Source organism: Drosophila busckii, chromosome 3R (genome assembly GCF_011750605.1).
Source record: "Drosophila busckii strain San Diego stock center, stock number 13000-0081.31 chromosome 3R, ASM1175060v1, whole genome shotgun sequence".
In the NCBI taxonomy this organism is placed as follows: Eukaryota; Metazoa; Arthropoda; class Insecta; order Diptera; family Drosophilidae; genus Drosophila; species Drosophila busckii.
In genome coordinates, this window is record NC_046607.1 from 15960439 (window position 1) to 15976684 (window position 16246).

Below are 16246 nucleotides of genomic sequence, written 5' to 3' on the forward strand. Positions count from 1 at the left end.
ATAGGATATATATCAGTTTAAGCTTTCAATCTGTAACTATAATCTAATATTTAGAGATAAAAACATATATTTATTGGCTTTTAGGGCGATTTCCAAAGCAAATCATATAAAAATACATATATCAGCTTGTGAATATGTTTCATACCGATCAATAAAGGTCATAGATCAATTTCCTTAAGAAAAACATTATAATTTGCTACAGAAAATAATTTTGAAATCAAAGTCATAGTGCAATATGAAAAGATAAAGGCACCAAAAAGCACAAAAGAACAAAATTTTAGCGCCAAATGTAATTGCAACCAACTTAACGTACCACAATCTGATAGGACTGCCAACTTACTTTTAGGCAAAGCTTAAATAAAACGAAAACAAAGAAATTAAGCCAAAACAAATACATAAATAGTAGTTTACTAATGTGTATTAGTAACTATAATATAGATTAAGCATGCTGCTTTAATTAAAAATGTATTCCAACATGTTGGCGCCAAGTAAAATTCAAATATTATGTGACTCAATAAAGTTACATTTATATTATCACAGTGGTGACTCGTTACTATTAAGAACTGGTAACATTGAAGTTGAGCGCACATCACTATAAAAGGCGCCAAGGCAAGCAAAATTTGTGTGCAAAAATATTAATGCACATTAAATGCAACTATGAGTGATGCTGGCAAATCAAAAGTGCTACAAAATACAGGAAAATTTGTAAGCGAAACGCGTGCAGAGGGGTAAGTAGTGAAGTGAAACGCAAAAGATTATAAACAATTCCATTTTAACTGGTTTGTTTTTGTTTCAAGTGATGACTTCTTTAATGAGGCAGGCTACAGACAGTCGCGTGAGAATGATAAGATCGACTCCAAATATGGCTTTGATAGAGTTAAGGATAGCCTGGAGCGCACTGGGTATCTTATAAATATGCACGCTGTAAGTAAAAGTTAAATAAATAGATTTAAATTAACTTTGAGCAATTGCAGAACGAAGTGCTGGATGAGGATCGCAGGCTAATTGCAGCGCTGGATTTATTCTTTATACAAATGGATGGATCACGTTTCAAGTGCACTGTGCCTTATAAGCCGTATTTGCTGATACGTCCGGAGGCCAATATGCAGCTGGAGGTTGCGCGTTTTCTGGGACGCAAATATAGCGGCCAAATAGCATCATTGGAGCATATAACTAAAGAGGACTTGGATTTGGCCAATCACTTGTCCGGGCTGCAGCAACACTATATAAAGCTGTCGTTTCTCAATCAGACTGCCATGACCAAGGTGCGGCGCGAGCTGATGGCTGCAGTGCGTCGCAATACGGAGCGCGCTAAGTCGAATACATACTATATGCAAATGTTGGCAAACTCCTTGGCGCAGTCGGCCAACAACAGCGACGACTCTGGCGGCGGCAAGCGTCAGCTGGACTACTTTGACTGCATTATGGACATACGTGAGCACGATGTGCCGTATCATGTGCGTGTTTCCATTGACTTGCGCATCTTTTGCGGTCAGTGGTACAACATACGCTGTCGCAGCGGCGCGGAGCTGCCCGTCATCACTTGCCGCTCGGATATATTGGACCGTCCGGAGCCTGTGGTGCTTGCCTTTGATATAGAAACCACCAAGCTGCCGCTTAAATTTCCCGATGCACAAACCGATCAGATTATGATGATATCCTATATGATTGATGGCCAAGGCTATTTGATAACTAATCGTGAAATCATCAGCTGCGATGTAGCCGACTTTGAGTACACTCCCAAGCCAGAGTTTGAGGGCAACTTTATAATCTTCAATGAGGAGAACGAAATGCAGTTGATTCAAAAGTTCTTCGATCACATAATGGAGGTGCGTCCGCATATAGTGGTGACCTACAATGGTGACTTTTTCGATTGGCCTTTTGTGGAAACACGTGCTGCAGTCTACGATTTGGATATGAAGCAGGAGATTGGCTTTGCCAAGGTGCGCGATGGCAACTATTTGTGTCGCCCAGCCATACACATGGACTGCCTGTGCTGGGTGAAGCGTGACTCCTATTTGCCTGTGGGCTCGCAGGGCTTAAAGGCTGTGGCTAAGGCTAAGCTGCGCTACGATCCTGTGGAGCTGGATCCGGAGGATATGTGTCGCATGGCTGTGGAGCAGCCGCAAGTGCTGTCCAATTACTCAGTGTCCGATGCTGTAGCTACTTATTATCTTTATATGAAGTATGTGCATCCATTTATATTCGCCTTGAACACCATAATTCCCATGGAGCCGGATGAGATTCTGCGCAAGGGCTCTGGCACTTTGTGCGAAACGCTGCTCATGGTGGAGGCCTATCATGCGAACATAGTGTATCCCAACAAGCATCAGAGCGAGCTCAACAAGCTGTCCAATGAGGGTCATGTGCTGGATTCAGAAACCTACGTGGGCGGTCATGTCGAAGCGCTTGAGTCGGGCATCTTTCGTGCTGATATACCCTGTCGCTTTAGGCTGGATCCTGCCATGGTTAAGCAGCTTATGAACAATGTGGATGCAGTGCTTAAGCATGCCATTGAAGTGGAGGAGGGCATACCGCTGGATCAGGTTAGCAATCTGGCTGAAGTGCAGCAGGAAATTGTGCAAGGTTTGCAGGGCTTGCATGACATACCCAATCGACTGGAGCAGCCTGTTATCTATCACTTGGATGTGGGCGCTATGTATCCAAATATTATTCTAACCAATCGCCTGCAGCCATCGGCTATGGTCAGCGAACGCGACTGCGCAGCCTGCGATTTCAATAAGCCCGGCGTGCGTTGCAAGCGCTCAATGGATTGGCTCTGGCGTGGCGAGATGTTGCCCGCCTCACGCAATGAATTCCAGCGCATACAGCAGCAGCTGGAAACAGAAAAGTTTCCCTCACTCTTTCCAGGCGGTCCTACGCGCGCTTTTCATGAGTTGTCCAAAGAGGATCAGGCGGCATATGAGAAGAAGCGTTTGTCGGATTATTGCCGCAAGGCTTATAAGAAAACCAAGATCACCAAGCTGGAGACGCGCAACTCCACCATATGCCAGCAGGAGAACAGCTTCTATGTGGACACAGTGCGCGCCTTTCGTGATCGTCGCTACGAGTACAAAGGACTTACCAAAGTGGCCAAGGCGGCGGTCAATGCTGCGGTGGCCTCTGGTGATGCCACTGAAGTTAAAGCTGCCAAAGGCCGTGAGGTGCTTTACGATTCACTGCAGCTGGCGCACAAGTGTATTCTCAATTCCTTCTATGGTTATGTTATGCGTCGTGGAGCACGCTGGCATTCCATGCCCATGGCGGGCATTGTGTGTCTGACTGGCTCCAATATTATAACCAAAGCGCGTGAGATTATCGAGCGCGTGGGTCGTCCACTGGAGCTGGACACTGATGGTATCTGGTGCATATTGCCGGGCTCGTTTCCTCAAGAGTTCACTGTGCACACCACACATGCCAAGAAGAAGAAGATAAACATATCGTATCCCAATGCAGTGCTGAATACAATGGTCAAGGATCACTTTACCAATGATCAGTACCATGAGCTGCGTGCAGAGCGCAATGAGCAAGGTGCGCCCAGCTATGATATACGCGATGAGAATTCTATATTCTTTGAAGTGGATGGTCCTTACTTGGCCATGGTGCTGCCCGCTGCCAAGGAGGAGGGCAAGAAGCTTAAAAAACGTTACGCTGTATTCAACTTTGATGGGTCGCTGGCGGAGCTGAAGGGCTTTGAGGTCAAGCGTCGTGGCGAGCTGCAGCTTATAAAGAATTTTCAAAGCTCAGTTTTTGAGGCTTTTCTAGCGGGCAGCACGCTGGAGGAATGCTACGCCTCTGTAGCCAAAGTGGCGGATTACTGGCTGGACGTGCTCTACAGTCGTGGCTCCAATTTGCCAGACTCGGAGCTGTTTGAGCTCATTGCGGAGAACAAGAGCATGTCCAAGAAGCTGGAGGAGTATGGCGCACAGAAGAGCACGTCCATTTCCACAGCCAAGCGCCTGGCTGAATTTCTGGGCGAGCAAATGGTCAAGGATGCGGGTTTGGCCTGCAAGTATATTATATCCAAGAAACCAGAGGGCGCGCCAGTCACTGAGCGTGCTGTGCCCTTGGCTATATTCCAGTCTGAGCCCAGCGTGCGGCGGCATCATTTGCGTCGTTGGCTCAAGGACAACACCATGGGCGATGCGGACATACGCGATGTGCTTGACTGGCAGTACTATATAGAGCGTTTGGGTGGCACTATACAAAAGATTATAACCATACCAGCAGCGCTGCAGGGCTTGGCGAATCCTGTGCCGCGCGTGCAGCATCCGGATTGGCTGCATAAGAAAATGCTGGAGAAGAACGATGTGCTGAAGCAGCGACGCATTAATGAAATGTTTAGCAGCAGACCAAAGCCCAAGCCGGCGCTGGAAGAGGAGCCCAAAGATTTGGCTGACATGGAGGATATGGCAGGGCAGGCACATGATGCAGGCAGTGCGGGCAGACCGCTGGTGCACAAACGCAAGCGTGTGCAAGTGGACGACGAGGAGCAGCAGCAGCAGCAAGAGCAGCCAAAGATATGGCGTCAAGCGCTGGGCTCACCACCAGCTATGGCTGACAATCGCAAGTCCATGCTGGAGTGGGTGCGTTTTCAAAAACGCAAATGGGCGTGGCAGCTGGAGCAGCGTCAGCGTTGCCGCCAGCAAAGCAAACGCATGCGCGCAGGTGAGCAAGTGCAGCAGGCAACAACCAGAGGCGCCGCTGCAACTTTGGGTGGTTCTTGACTGGCGGCGCGAGCGTCTGCTGGAATGCCCTGGCAATGTAAGCTTGTGTGTAAGATGGTGGCGATTCGTGACAATTGCCTGGGCATGCTGGCGGATTTGGCTACGCCAGACATTGAGGGAATATATGAAACACAAATGACGCTGGAATTTCGCGCTTTGATGGACATGGGCTGCATATGCGGCGTGCAGCGTGAGGAGGCGCGACGCCTAGCGCAGTTGTCAACACGCGAGCTGGAATGCTTCAACATTGAGCAGCTGGAGCAGCGTCCGCAGTCGCATGTGCGTTATTTGGAGCAAGCAAGCCACAAGCTGCGCAAGATTTATCTTTATCAGCATAATATACCCACTGCAAAGAAAGAGTTTTGGGCGCTATTTTTGCTGCCCAGCAAGCGTGCGCTAATCTTTGCGCTGGATACAGTGCGCACCAATCAAATGCCCAACATGAAGCAGCTGTATACAGCGGAGCGTCTAACGCTGCTAAAGAATTTGCCCAATGGCGACAAGTTGCCGCCTGAAGATTTTAGCTTTGAGCTGTTAATCGAAGTGGATGTTAAGCAGATTTATAGGCACATACAGCGCGCGCTTTCCAACTACAAACAGGAGCAGCTGGGACCCACTATGCTCTGCCTGCAAACAGCTGTGGAGGCGCGCAAGCTAAGCGCTGCTATGCCTGTGCTGCTGGAGTTTCCTCAAGCGCAAATACACATTTCAGACGATGCCAGCTTGCTTGGCGGCTTGGATTGGCAGCGTCAAGGCGCACGCGCTGTAGTGCGTCATTTTTTGAATCTACAAAATGTGCTCGATTTAATGCTGGATCAGTGTCGCTACTTTCATGTGCCCATTGGCAACATGCCGCCGGATACGGTGCTCTTCGGCGCTGATCTCTTCTTTGCGCGTCTGCTGCAGAAACACAACTTTGTGCTTTGGTGGTCCAACAGCACGCGTCCGGATTTGGGTGGACGTGAGGCAGACGACAGTCGCTTGTTAGCGGAGTTTGAGGAAAGCATTTCAGTGGTGCAAAATCGCGCGGGTTACTACGGCGATGTGTGCGTCGAACTAGCGCTGGATAGTTTGGCTGTCAGCGCTTTGCTGCAGTCGAATCGCATACAGGAAATGGAAGGCGCCAGCTCTGCTATCACCTTTGATGTTATGCCGCAAGCTTCACTTGAAGAAATGATTGGCACTGTGCCCGCAGCTACATTACCCAGCTATGATGAAACTGCGCTCTGCTCTGCTGCGTTTCGCGTTATGCGCTCCATGGTCAATGGCTGGCTGCGTGAGGTTTCACTCAATCGCAATATCTTTTCCGATTTTCAAATTGTGCACTTCTATCGTTGGGTGCGCAGCAGCAGCGCGCTGCTCTATGATCCTGCGCTGCGTCGCTCGCTCAACAATTTGATGCGTAAAATGTTTTTGCGCATTATAGCGGAGTTCAAGCGTCTGGGCGCCACCATTGTCTATGCGGATTTCAATCGCATTATATTAAGCTCAGGCAAGAAGTCAGTATCCGATGCTTTGGGCTATGTGGACTATATAGTGCAGAGTTTGCGCAACAAGGAAATGTTTCATTCCATACAGCTGAGTTTTGAGCAGTGCTGGAGCTTTATGTTGTGGCTGGATCAGTCGAATTTCTCAGGCATACGCGGCAAGCTGCCCAAGGGCATAGATGAAACGGTAAGCGCTATAGCAAGCGCTAGACTGGATACTGAAGCGGCAGAGGAGGAAGATGATGAAGATGAAGCTGAGCACGCAGCTGCTGAGCTGGAGGATTTGGTGCAACAAACCGAAGAGCCTGAGGATGAGCTAGCGCTAGAGCTTAACTGGACCATAGGCGAGCAGCTGCCAGATGAAAACGATTGTCGTGAGAAATTCGAAGCGCTGTTAACGCTTTTCATGCAATCGTTAGCGGAGCGCAAGAACACAGAGCTGGCTATAAAGGATATATCACACTGCGCCTTTGACTATGTGCAAAAGCTGCATAAGAATTATGGCAAGGGCAAGCCAAGTCCAGGACTGCAGCTCATACGCACGCTGGTCAAGGTGCTGAATGTGGACAAAACGCTGGCGGAGCAAACGAATGAGCTAAGACGCAATATGCTGCGTTTGGTGGGCATAGGCGAGTTCTCTGATCTAGCTGAATGGACAGATCCCTGTGATACGTACATTATCAATGAAGTTATATGCAAGGCATGCAATCATTGTCGCGACTTGGACTTGTGCAAGGACAAGCAGCGAGCCATGAAGGATGGCATGTAAGTTTGATAAATTAAAATGTTATAAACAGCTATTAACTCACTTTCTTTTAGACCCGTTTGGCTTTGCGCGCAGTGCTTTGTTGCCTATGACAATGAGGAGATTGAAATGCGCATGCTGGACGTGCTGCAGCGCAAAATGATGAGCTATGTGCTTCAGGATTTGCGCTGCGTGCGCTGCAATGAAATCAAACGCGAGAATTTGGCTGAATTCTGCAGCTGTGCGGGCAACTTTGCGCCGCTTATTAGTGGCAAGGAGATTGAAACGCTGCTGCACACTTTTAGCAATGTCTCCAAATATCACAAGATGCCGCTGTTGCAACAGAGCGTGCAACAAGTGTTGCATACAGCGCGTTAATATTAAGTATATGAATTTTATTTGTTTTAAAATTTGCATTATAAACTTTGTTGGCCAATCCGTTTACTTATAGCTAAGATTATTAATAAAATGTATATAAATTTAAACTACAGCAACTGCTTTCACATCTCTGATGTACTCCTCAAAGTTCTTGTCGTCCAGCAGTCCTGGATCAAAGTCGTTGATTATTTGTGGCAGCACTGGATTGTCCAGCATCGTGGTGTGATTACCCTCGATAACCTTGAGTGTCACCTTGCCTGTGGTCAGCTGCGACACGCAGTAGTCCTCTTCAATATCCTGCAGCGACACCTCAGCTGGCCGCACTAGTGTTATGTTGCACTTGAGGTCCTTGACGCTCTGTAAATCAAAGTGCGCTGCCATTTTGACGCGTCGGAACATGGCCTCCACCATGGTCTGGGAATACTCCTTGCTGTATAGCTGCTGCTTGCTCACATACTCCATAAACAAATCGATTTTCTCTTGCAGCGTGTCCAGCTTATGGAACAGCAGCGCTGCATTCTCTTTGCTCTCCTCGGGGAAGATTTGATTCACAATGCTGGAGTACAGCAAGTCGTACAAGTCGTTGTCGCTGAAGTTCGCACCCAAATGCAGATTTGTCAGTCGCGTCAGGAAGTGTGGCGCACCGTCTAGCAGCAGCACATGGCCGCGATAGCCGGCGCTCTCCAGCAGCGACGCCAGCTGCAGCGCCACATAGGAACCGTAGGAGTAGCCAATGAGATAGAAGGGATCTGAGGGTTTGAGCAAAGTTCTAACGTGCTGTAAAAAAAAGAATTAAAAATTAAAATTTAAATTAAATCGTTTGCTTAAGCTTTGACATTTTCATAGAAAGAATCTCTCTGCGTCTGTATGAGCAACAATAACTCTGAGACTCAAAGAGCTAGAGCAACCAAATTTGGTAATTTTATTTCCCCAGTCTCTCTCTTTTAAGTTTAACTTTTAGTAGAACTCACCTCCAATGCTTGTTGAGCAATGTCGCTCACAGTCTCAAGTTTGGCAAACTGATGCAGCTGCAACACATTCGCTCTGCTGTTCAGGGTGGCGCCAATGTTATACCACGCTTGACCCGCTGTGCCCTCCAGTCCAGGAATAATGATATTGGGTGGCACGCTGAGCTTAGAGGGAGCTGCATGTGTCTTGAGTGGGAACATGATTTGATCGCAATGCGATTCGTCGCCCAAATTGCGTATGAGCAGCTCCATGCCCAGCAGCTTGCCCTCGGAGGCAAATATCATCTTCACTGCATCCGTATTTTCTTTCTCTCTGGCTTCAACATACTCCTGGAGCTTCTGGAATGTGAGCGCACGCAGATCTTGCGGCGTTAGCACCAGTTCAAAGTCACGCTCCAGCGTTTGCTTAATCTCCACCGCCATGAGCGAGTCCATGCCCATTTCGGAGAGCGTAGTGCCCAACGACACAGACTTGAGATCACGTATGCCCATAATGTTCATGACAGTATCGATAATACTTTCATTGCCGGAACGCCCAGAGCGCTTCTCTGCGACGACCATGCTGCCCACAATGGCGTGATCTGAGCTCAGCAGCGTGTCAAGCTCTTGCAGGCAGGATGAAATGCGCTGCTGCAGTGTGCCGCCAATTTCCATATCAATCTTATCCTCAGCCATGTCGGCCACCAGACCCACTTCACCCACAGCGCCCCATTGTATGGCCTTGGCGGGCAAACCGTCGCGCTGACGTCGCTCAATGATGCGCTCCATAACCGAATTGGCCATGCCGTAGTTGGTTTGGCCTGCATTGCCGCGACCACACGAAACGCTAGAGAATACAACAAAGTGCTCCAGCTCGGGGCACAGAGCGCGCGAGAGCACATCCAAGTGCCTGGTGGCAATGGCTTTGGGTGCGAAGCTTTCGACAAACTGCTGCAGCGTTTGGTTGGCAAAGATGCCATCGCGCAAGGCAACAGCCAAATTGAAGATGCCTGCCACTGGGCCAAACTTCGCCGCATCCTGCAGCAGAGCGCGACAGCCCTCAAGTGTAGTTATATCGGCAGTGTTCACTATAACCTCGCAGCCATAAGTCTTCCACAAGCTAATTACAAAATTTAATGTTCACATAAGTTTTCGCTTTAATTGTTTGTTGCACTTACGCAATGCGATATGATTGATAGTCCTTGGTTATGCCGCGACTGGAGCTAAGTACCAGCTTGCGCGCACCTCTGAGTGCCATCCAATCAGCCAGCTCCATGCCGAAGCCGCCCAGACCACCGGGTATCACATACGTCATGTGTGGCTTGAAATAAATCTGACTGAGCACACGCACCGGCATCGTCTCAGGCGCTTCGGGCGTCTCACGCACCTGTATGACCACCTTGCCTATATGCTTGCCTCCAATCAAATGCCGGAACGCCTGCTCAATCTCATGCGCCGGAAAGACTGTCACTGGCAGCGGCTGTATAACGCCACTGGCAATATCCATATCAATCAGCTTTTTCAAATGCTGCAACGGCCATTTAAATATTAAATTTATTTTCGCTTGTGCATTGCGCAAGAACTTACCCAAATGTCTTCGTCGGAGGCCACCAGCAGACTGTCGGCCAGCACGGCATGGAAAGTGAGCTCCTTGAGGAAGCAGCCCAGACCCAGTTTGCTGTCATTGGCCATATCGAATTTGCCAATTTCCAAAAAGTGTCCCGATTGCCCCAGGCAACGCACCGAAGCCAGCAGCTTGTCCTCCGAGAGTGAGTTCAAGACAAAGTCCACGCCCTTGCCATCGGTTTCACGTTGCACCATCAGCTCGAAGGAGGTGTCGCGTGAGTTGCCAATATGCGATTCTGCAATGGTTGTGATGTAAATGAAAGTTAAATAAATAAACAAATAATATACGAAATTGAAAAAATCAAAGTGAACAAGTAAATAAATAAGAAAAAGTAAATAAAAAATCTAATAAATAACAATAAAGCAAAAAATGTAATTGAAAAATGAAATTGAGCAAAAAAGTGTGCAAATAATGTAAATGAAACATAGCAGCATTATAAATAAATAACGAAATTCATAGCAAATTAAAGTAAATAATACTGACAAGTCAACAAGTAAGTAAATAAAACAAACAATACTAATCAAAAATAAATAAATGAAATGAATAGCATCAAATTACAATAAATATTATAAAACTTAGCAAAAAACAAAGGAATGTAAAATTGTTATGGCTGCTAAGAAACTATTTAAATATTAAGTGCTTGCTTGGTTTAGTTTCTATAAAGTGGGCAGGTCTAAATTGATTTTTTAAAAATATATAAATAATTAACAAATGCTCACCTTTGAGTTCAGGGAAAGTATCCAGCAAGAATTGTTTCTTCTGTGGCGAGCTGCAAGTGGTGAACACCTCCAGATTATAAGCCAATGCCACACGTATGGCAGCCAGTCCAATGCCGCCCGTGCCCGCGTGGATGAGGATGCTCTTGCCCTTGCGTATATCGGTGGCCATAAAGAAAGCGTAGTAAACGGTTATGTAGACAACTGGCACCGTTGCCGCCTCCTTCAGCGACCAATGATCGGGTATATCCCAAATCAGCTTGGAAGGCTTTTCCACATATGAAGCAACGCCGCCCTTGACGACCATGCTCATAATGCGACGACCTGTCTTTGTATTAATGCCAGAATACTCAAAGCCCAGCACACAGCTCTGATCAATGCGATTGGAGCCATAGAGCTCCACAGCAAGGCGGCCTGTGGCCAGCATAACATCGCGGAAGTTCAAGGAGGAGTAGGCAATCTTAATCATGCAATCCTCGGGTGCCAGTGGACCCTCGAACCAGCGCAACGAGGACAGATCACCACGCTGCATAACATTGCCATAAATGTGATCATGTCTGGGCTTTGGTTCATCCACTGTAGGCAGCTGTAGATGTCTGAAGCTGCCCCAAGCGCCTTGACGATAAACATTGAACGCAAGTCCCAATGAATACTGCGTGGCATAGAATGCATCAGCGAGATTAAAAGCAGGCGCATGCTTGTCATCAATGTAGAAGCAGGTAACCAAGTTGCCATCGGGCTCCTTGCGCAGACAGTTAACCAAGCCCAGCAGGCCATTGAGCTCCTCATTGTAGGCATAGACTACAACTGGAGACTTGATGCTTATGGCTGATTGCACCTGTGCTAGCCACTCAAACTGCGTATCCTGCTCTGAAACTTTGACAACAGTGGGCTGCATTTGCAGTTTCTTGGACACTTTCTGCAGCAGCAGGAACACTTCCTCATGATTGTCAATGGGTATGACTGTAATTAAGTGGAACTGTTCGGGTAGATGTAAGCTGCTAATGTTGGTTGTAGGACGCTCACGGATGAGCAGATAACCATTGTCCACAAGCACCTTCTGCGCTGTTTTGATGACCTCCTCGTTGCTTGCACCGCAAACGCCGCCAGCCACAACAAAATGATAGTTGGACAAGGTGGCAAGTTTGCCATTTTCAATGTGTATGCCAGAGATTTCCTCAAGCTTTCTATCAGTCAGATACATATACTCGCCGGTAATGACGGGCAGATCTTCAATAGCTTCAATGAAGCGCTCCAGCACTGTGTCTCTGCCATCGGTGTCGACTTCCACCAGCTTCATCTTGAGTATGTTATTATTGTCCAGCGCCAGTTGCACGCAAATGCGCGCAGCATTGGCAGCAGTCAATGCTGGAGCTGGCAGATAAGGCACAAATTCGTATTTCTCCAGCACTGGAATGCCTGGCGGACGACGACGCTGCACTGGACTGGCATGCAGACCCACAAGCTCAATGCCACCAGCAACAATGCGATCGTACTTGTGATCCACATAAACATCAAAGACACGATCCTCGGGATCCATTTGGCTCATTAAATTGAAATGATGCACGCCATTAATGCGCAGCTTGCGTATCTTAGTGGGCAGCAGCAGCGAGCGCGAATCTGTGCCTAGTATATGAATCTGCAGCATGGCATCCATAAAGGTAACCCAATTGTAGTTCCACTCCACTTTGCCATGCAGACCATCGGAGCGTGCGCTGCGCACAGCACGGAAAGCGCCATTGTAATGATAGCCACGCAGCTTTAACTCCTTGTAAAAGTCCTTGGTGGACACCATGGGGAATTCAGACTCTTGTTTGAAGTGATAAACTTCCGGCACAGTGGGCGCTTCAATTTCACGTATAATACCTGTGACTACCAAGCTGCCAGCTTCAGTGATTTCAAAGTGTCCAGTACCGTAATGAATCATAACATTCAACTCCACTTCGCCATTAACAGACATATTGGTAGCACGCAGGAATTTGACATCCTCGAACTCCACAGGCACATCCATGTAGCTGGGTCCATGATACATCAACGAGAAGGTTTCCCAAACATATTGCAAATAACAAGTGGCAGGCACTAAGATTTTGCCATCGATGACATGACCACTCATGAACTCTTCATTATCGCTGGCTAGATTAACAGAGAAGACGCGTTCGCCACTCGACTTGGTTTTCATGTTTTCGTACTTGGTAACAAACCAATCTTCGCTGTGATCCCAGCGTATGAGTGAGCTGATGCTGGGCGTAGAGCGGGACACAGGGAAGTCAATCTTGGGGTACAGATTGGCCACTGGCACCATTAAGCCGTTTTGGTAGAGTCTGCAAAGTAAATCAATTAGTTTGGTAGTTTTAACATAAATGTTGAGCTACTTACTTGCCCAGCGCTGTCATAAAGAACAGAGCATTATTTTTGTTGCCTCTGTGGGTGAGAGGTATGTGCACGCCACCAGGCATGGAGCGCTTGAGTATAGCGCCAAGCAGTCCATGTGGCGCAATTTCTATGGTGAGCGCATTCTTGGGCAAGAGCGCAAAGGTCTCTTCGAAGAGCACGCTGCTGAGCAAATTGTTTGTATGATATTCAGCTGAGCAGAGTTTACGCTCAGGTTGCTCCCATTCGCTCTTGGGCACACTGCTGCTCAGCCACTTGGCAGTTCTAGGCTTGGGATTGGGTATGGTCTGATGCATATATTCCAGCAGTGGCGGACCCATAGCTGCTATATAGCGCGAATGATAAGCAATATTGGAGCAAGGCACTTCCTTAGCAAAGATATCCTTTGCCTTGAGCTCTGCAACAAACTTTGCCACATGCTCAATGGGACCAGAAATGGTGCAAGAGTCTGGGCCATTGTGGCAAGCAACTTCAATAGTCTCAGGCAGCATAGTCTTGATAGTCTTGTAGCCAATGCCTACAGCTGCCATAGAGCCGCGTATCTTATCCACATCCACACTGACACGCCCGCGATAGTACGAAGCCAAGATCATTTGCTCTGCAGTCAAACCGCCATCAGCATAGGCGCAGCCCAGTTCACCCACAGAGTGCCCAATAATATAATCCGGCTCTAGGTTCAGCTCACGCAGCACATCTGTCAGACCAATCTGCACCGCTGCAATGCCCACAAATGAATTGAGAATATTTTGATAGATCGCCGGATCGTTGGAGGTAATAATGTCAATGAGATCAATGCCCTTGGGCAGCAAAGTCTTGTGGCAGACTTCAATGGACTCGCGGAAACGCGGTATGCTCATCAAGGAAGCGCCCATTTCGTTCCACTGCGAGCCCATGCCGCTGTATACCCAAACAATGGGACGCTGTAGTCCTGTATAATGCTGCACATCCTTGGCCAGCGGCTTGGTGGGTTCGCTGCCGTTCTTAGCAAAAATGCCATAACCTCTGAATACCAAACCAGAGACATCTTCCTCTTGAATATTCTGCAGCAGTCCAATAAATTCCGCATCCAGCGGCTTCTTTTCAATGGCATTGAATATTTCGTGGCAAGCCTCCTCAGTGCGTCCCGCCCAGGTGAGTATGCGTGGCAGCTCATCCTCGGGCAAGCCAAAGTTGTGCTTAGACTTTGGATACGCTTTGAGTATGGCATGCGCATTGGCGCCGCCAAAACCAAAGGAATTGATGCCTATGTAAGGCTTGGGCAGCGGCGTAGGATCATTTACCACAATCAAACGTCCCTCGGCCAATGCGGTAATTGTTGGCTTCACTTCGGTAAAGTTAATATTGGGCGCTATTAGACCAGTCTCAAATGCAAAGCATGCTTTGACCAGCGAGCAAATGCCTGAGGCTGCCTCCGAGTGTCCTACATTTGATTTGACTGAGCCCACCAGCAGCGGTTCGCTGCGCTGACTGCAGAGCACATTGTCAATGGCTTTGCACTCCTCGGGGTCGCCAACAACGGTGCCCGTGCTGTGCGCCTCCAGATAGCCCAAGTCATTGGGCGTTAAATCAATTTCCTTGTAGAATTCCTGCAGCAGCTTCTCCTGCACCTTGCCCGACGGATAGGTAATGCCCTCTGGCTTGTAGCCATCACAATTAGTCTTGGAGTAGACAACACTTGCATAGACGCGCTTGGCATCGCGCTTGCGTTGCAGGAACATGCAGTTGATGGTCTCCGAGCGCGTATAGCCGCTGGCGTCCTTATCGAAAGGACGACAAAAGCCGTCAGGTGCCAAGACGCCCAAGCTGCAAGACAAAAGCAAAAGCAATCAAGATTGATGTTGACTTAATGAATATTTAACTTACCGCGCAAACTGCAGCGTGACAAACGGATGCAGCAACAAATTGGAGCCGCCTATGATGGCGGCATCAATCTCTCCATTGCGTATAGCACTGAAAGCATTATCCAGCGCATACATAGAGCTGGAGCAGGCTGTGTCCAGCAGAAACGAAGGACCTTCTAAGCCCAAGCTATAGGAAATACGATTCGCCATCATAGCGCGACTGCAGCCAGTAATGCCAAAGCCGCCGGATGAAACCTTTTCATAGAACCAAGTTTTCTCCGATTCCGAAATGCAGGAGCCAACATAAACTCCCGTCTTTGTGCCACGCAGCGTTTTTGGGTTAATTCCTGCATCTATAACGGCCTCGTAAGCAGTTTCGATTAAAATACGCGTCTGAGGATCCATTGTATGCGCTTGCTTGAAGTGCACACCAAAGAAGGTGGCATCGAATTTTTCCAGCTCACTGATTTTGCCAGAACGTTTTGGTATTTCGGGATTGAAGTGACGCCAGCGACGCTCGTCGTCATCAACCATGTCAATCTGCAATATATATGTGCGGGCACACATTAGCTAATCCGTGGTGTATACGTAATGTGCAACTTTTATAGTTGTCGCTTACACTTTGAATTTTTGTAGTTTATTCAACACTTTAGTTTACAAACCTTGTTATACAAATTATATTCATATTCGGCTATATTTTTGGAGTTTGGAAATTTGCCGGACATGCCCGAGATCACAATATCATCGCCATCAGTATCAGGCATTGATCTGGCGTGTTTTTTATGTTTAGCCATCAGCATGCGTGCAGCCATTTTTAAGCACTTGTTTGTTCACTTGTTTCACGAGTTTGTTCTTTGAGCACAAAAAGGATATTCACAGTCACTGAGTGGTCACACACACACACACACGGAATTATTATCACAATTAAGAGAGTTAAGGCGTAATCCAACAAGAGGTCGCTATCGAATTGCCACACAGACAGCAATTGAGCCGACAATTTAGTGAATGCCTGCTTTTATACACATTTGTTGTCTACACAGGTTCAATGGCTACAAATTCCGTAGCGATAAAAGAATCAAAAATGGTAAATACTTTGACCACAACACACACTCCCCAAGTAATTAAAGTCAGCGAATTGCATAAGTAAACAGTAAAAATTTCGCCATGCATTGTAATTTCAAGGGCTGGTGTTGGTGCTGCCTGCCCAGCTACAACTGTAAGCATTTCTTTAATATATATACTATATATCCAAATTAGATTTGCATAATACTATATATGTTATCGCATGTGGTACATTGTGTTTATTTAGGTACAAATTGTAATTAGGGCCCATGCCCAGGCACAGGCACTTGGATACTGAGCTGGGTCCAACATAACTCACGTACGC

General features: G+C 47.5%; 2 protein-coding genes across 2 annotated transcripts; one reads left to right on the forward strand and one right to left on the reverse strand.

Annotated features, from left to right (window-relative positions):
• Positions 1–657: 657 nt before the first annotated feature.
• On the forward strand, positions 658–7431 carry LOC108603802 (DNA polymerase epsilon catalytic subunit A). Its single transcript, XM_033293937.1, has 5 exons — positions 658–728; positions 798–924; positions 975–4676; positions 4782–6979; positions 7034–7431. Exons 1-5 carry the CDS (start codon positions 658–660, stop codon positions 7335–7337), a joined length of 6402 nt encoding a protein of 2133 aa, XP_033149828.1. The 3' UTR covers positions 7338–7431.
• On the reverse strand, positions 7363–15742 carry LOC108603801 (fatty acid synthase). The gene is made up of 8 exons (XM_017992899.1): positions 15522–15742; positions 14882–15399; positions 13004–14821; positions 10631–12948; positions 9872–10146; positions 9463–9812; positions 8309–9404; positions 7363–8114 (listed from the first exon to the last, which is right to left on the reverse strand). The coding sequence occupies exons 1-8, from the start codon at positions 15669–15671 to the stop codon at positions 7440–7442; spliced, it is 7200 nt and encodes a 2399-aa protein (XP_017848388.1). The 5' UTR covers positions 15672–15742; the 3' UTR covers positions 7363–7439.
• Between the last annotated feature and the right edge of the window lie 504 nt (positions 15743–16246).

What these genes read in the sequence shown, in the direction of transcription:
- LOC108603802 (XM_033293937.1), top strand. Translation starts at nt 658, where the DNA reads ATGAGTGATGCTGGCAAATCAAAAGTGCTACAAAATACAGGAAAATTT. An exon ending in ATCTTATAAATATGCACGCT is followed by an intron (nt 925 to 974) that starts GTAAGTAAAAGT and finishes GAGCAATTGCAG; the next exon opens with AACGAAGTGCTGGATGAGGA. An exon ending in CGAGCCATGAAGGATGGCAT is followed by an intron (nt 6,980 to 7,033) that starts GTAAGTTTGATA and finishes ACTTTCTTTTAG; the next exon opens with ACCCGTTTGGCTTTGCGCGC.
- LOC108603801 (XM_017992899.1), bottom strand. Translation starts at nt 15,671, where the DNA reads ATGGCTGCACGCATGCTGATGGCTAAACATAAAAAACACGCCAGATCA. An exon ending in TTTATGACAGCGCTGGGCAA is followed by an intron (nt 12,949 to 13,003) that starts GTAAGTAGCTCA and finishes TTTACTTTGCAG; the next exon opens with ACTCTACCAAAACGGCTTAA. An exon ending in TTGCTCAACAAGCATTGGAG is followed by an intron (nt 8,115 to 8,308) that starts GTGAGTTCTACT and finishes TTTTTTTTACAG; the next exon opens with CACGTTAGAACTTTGCTCAA.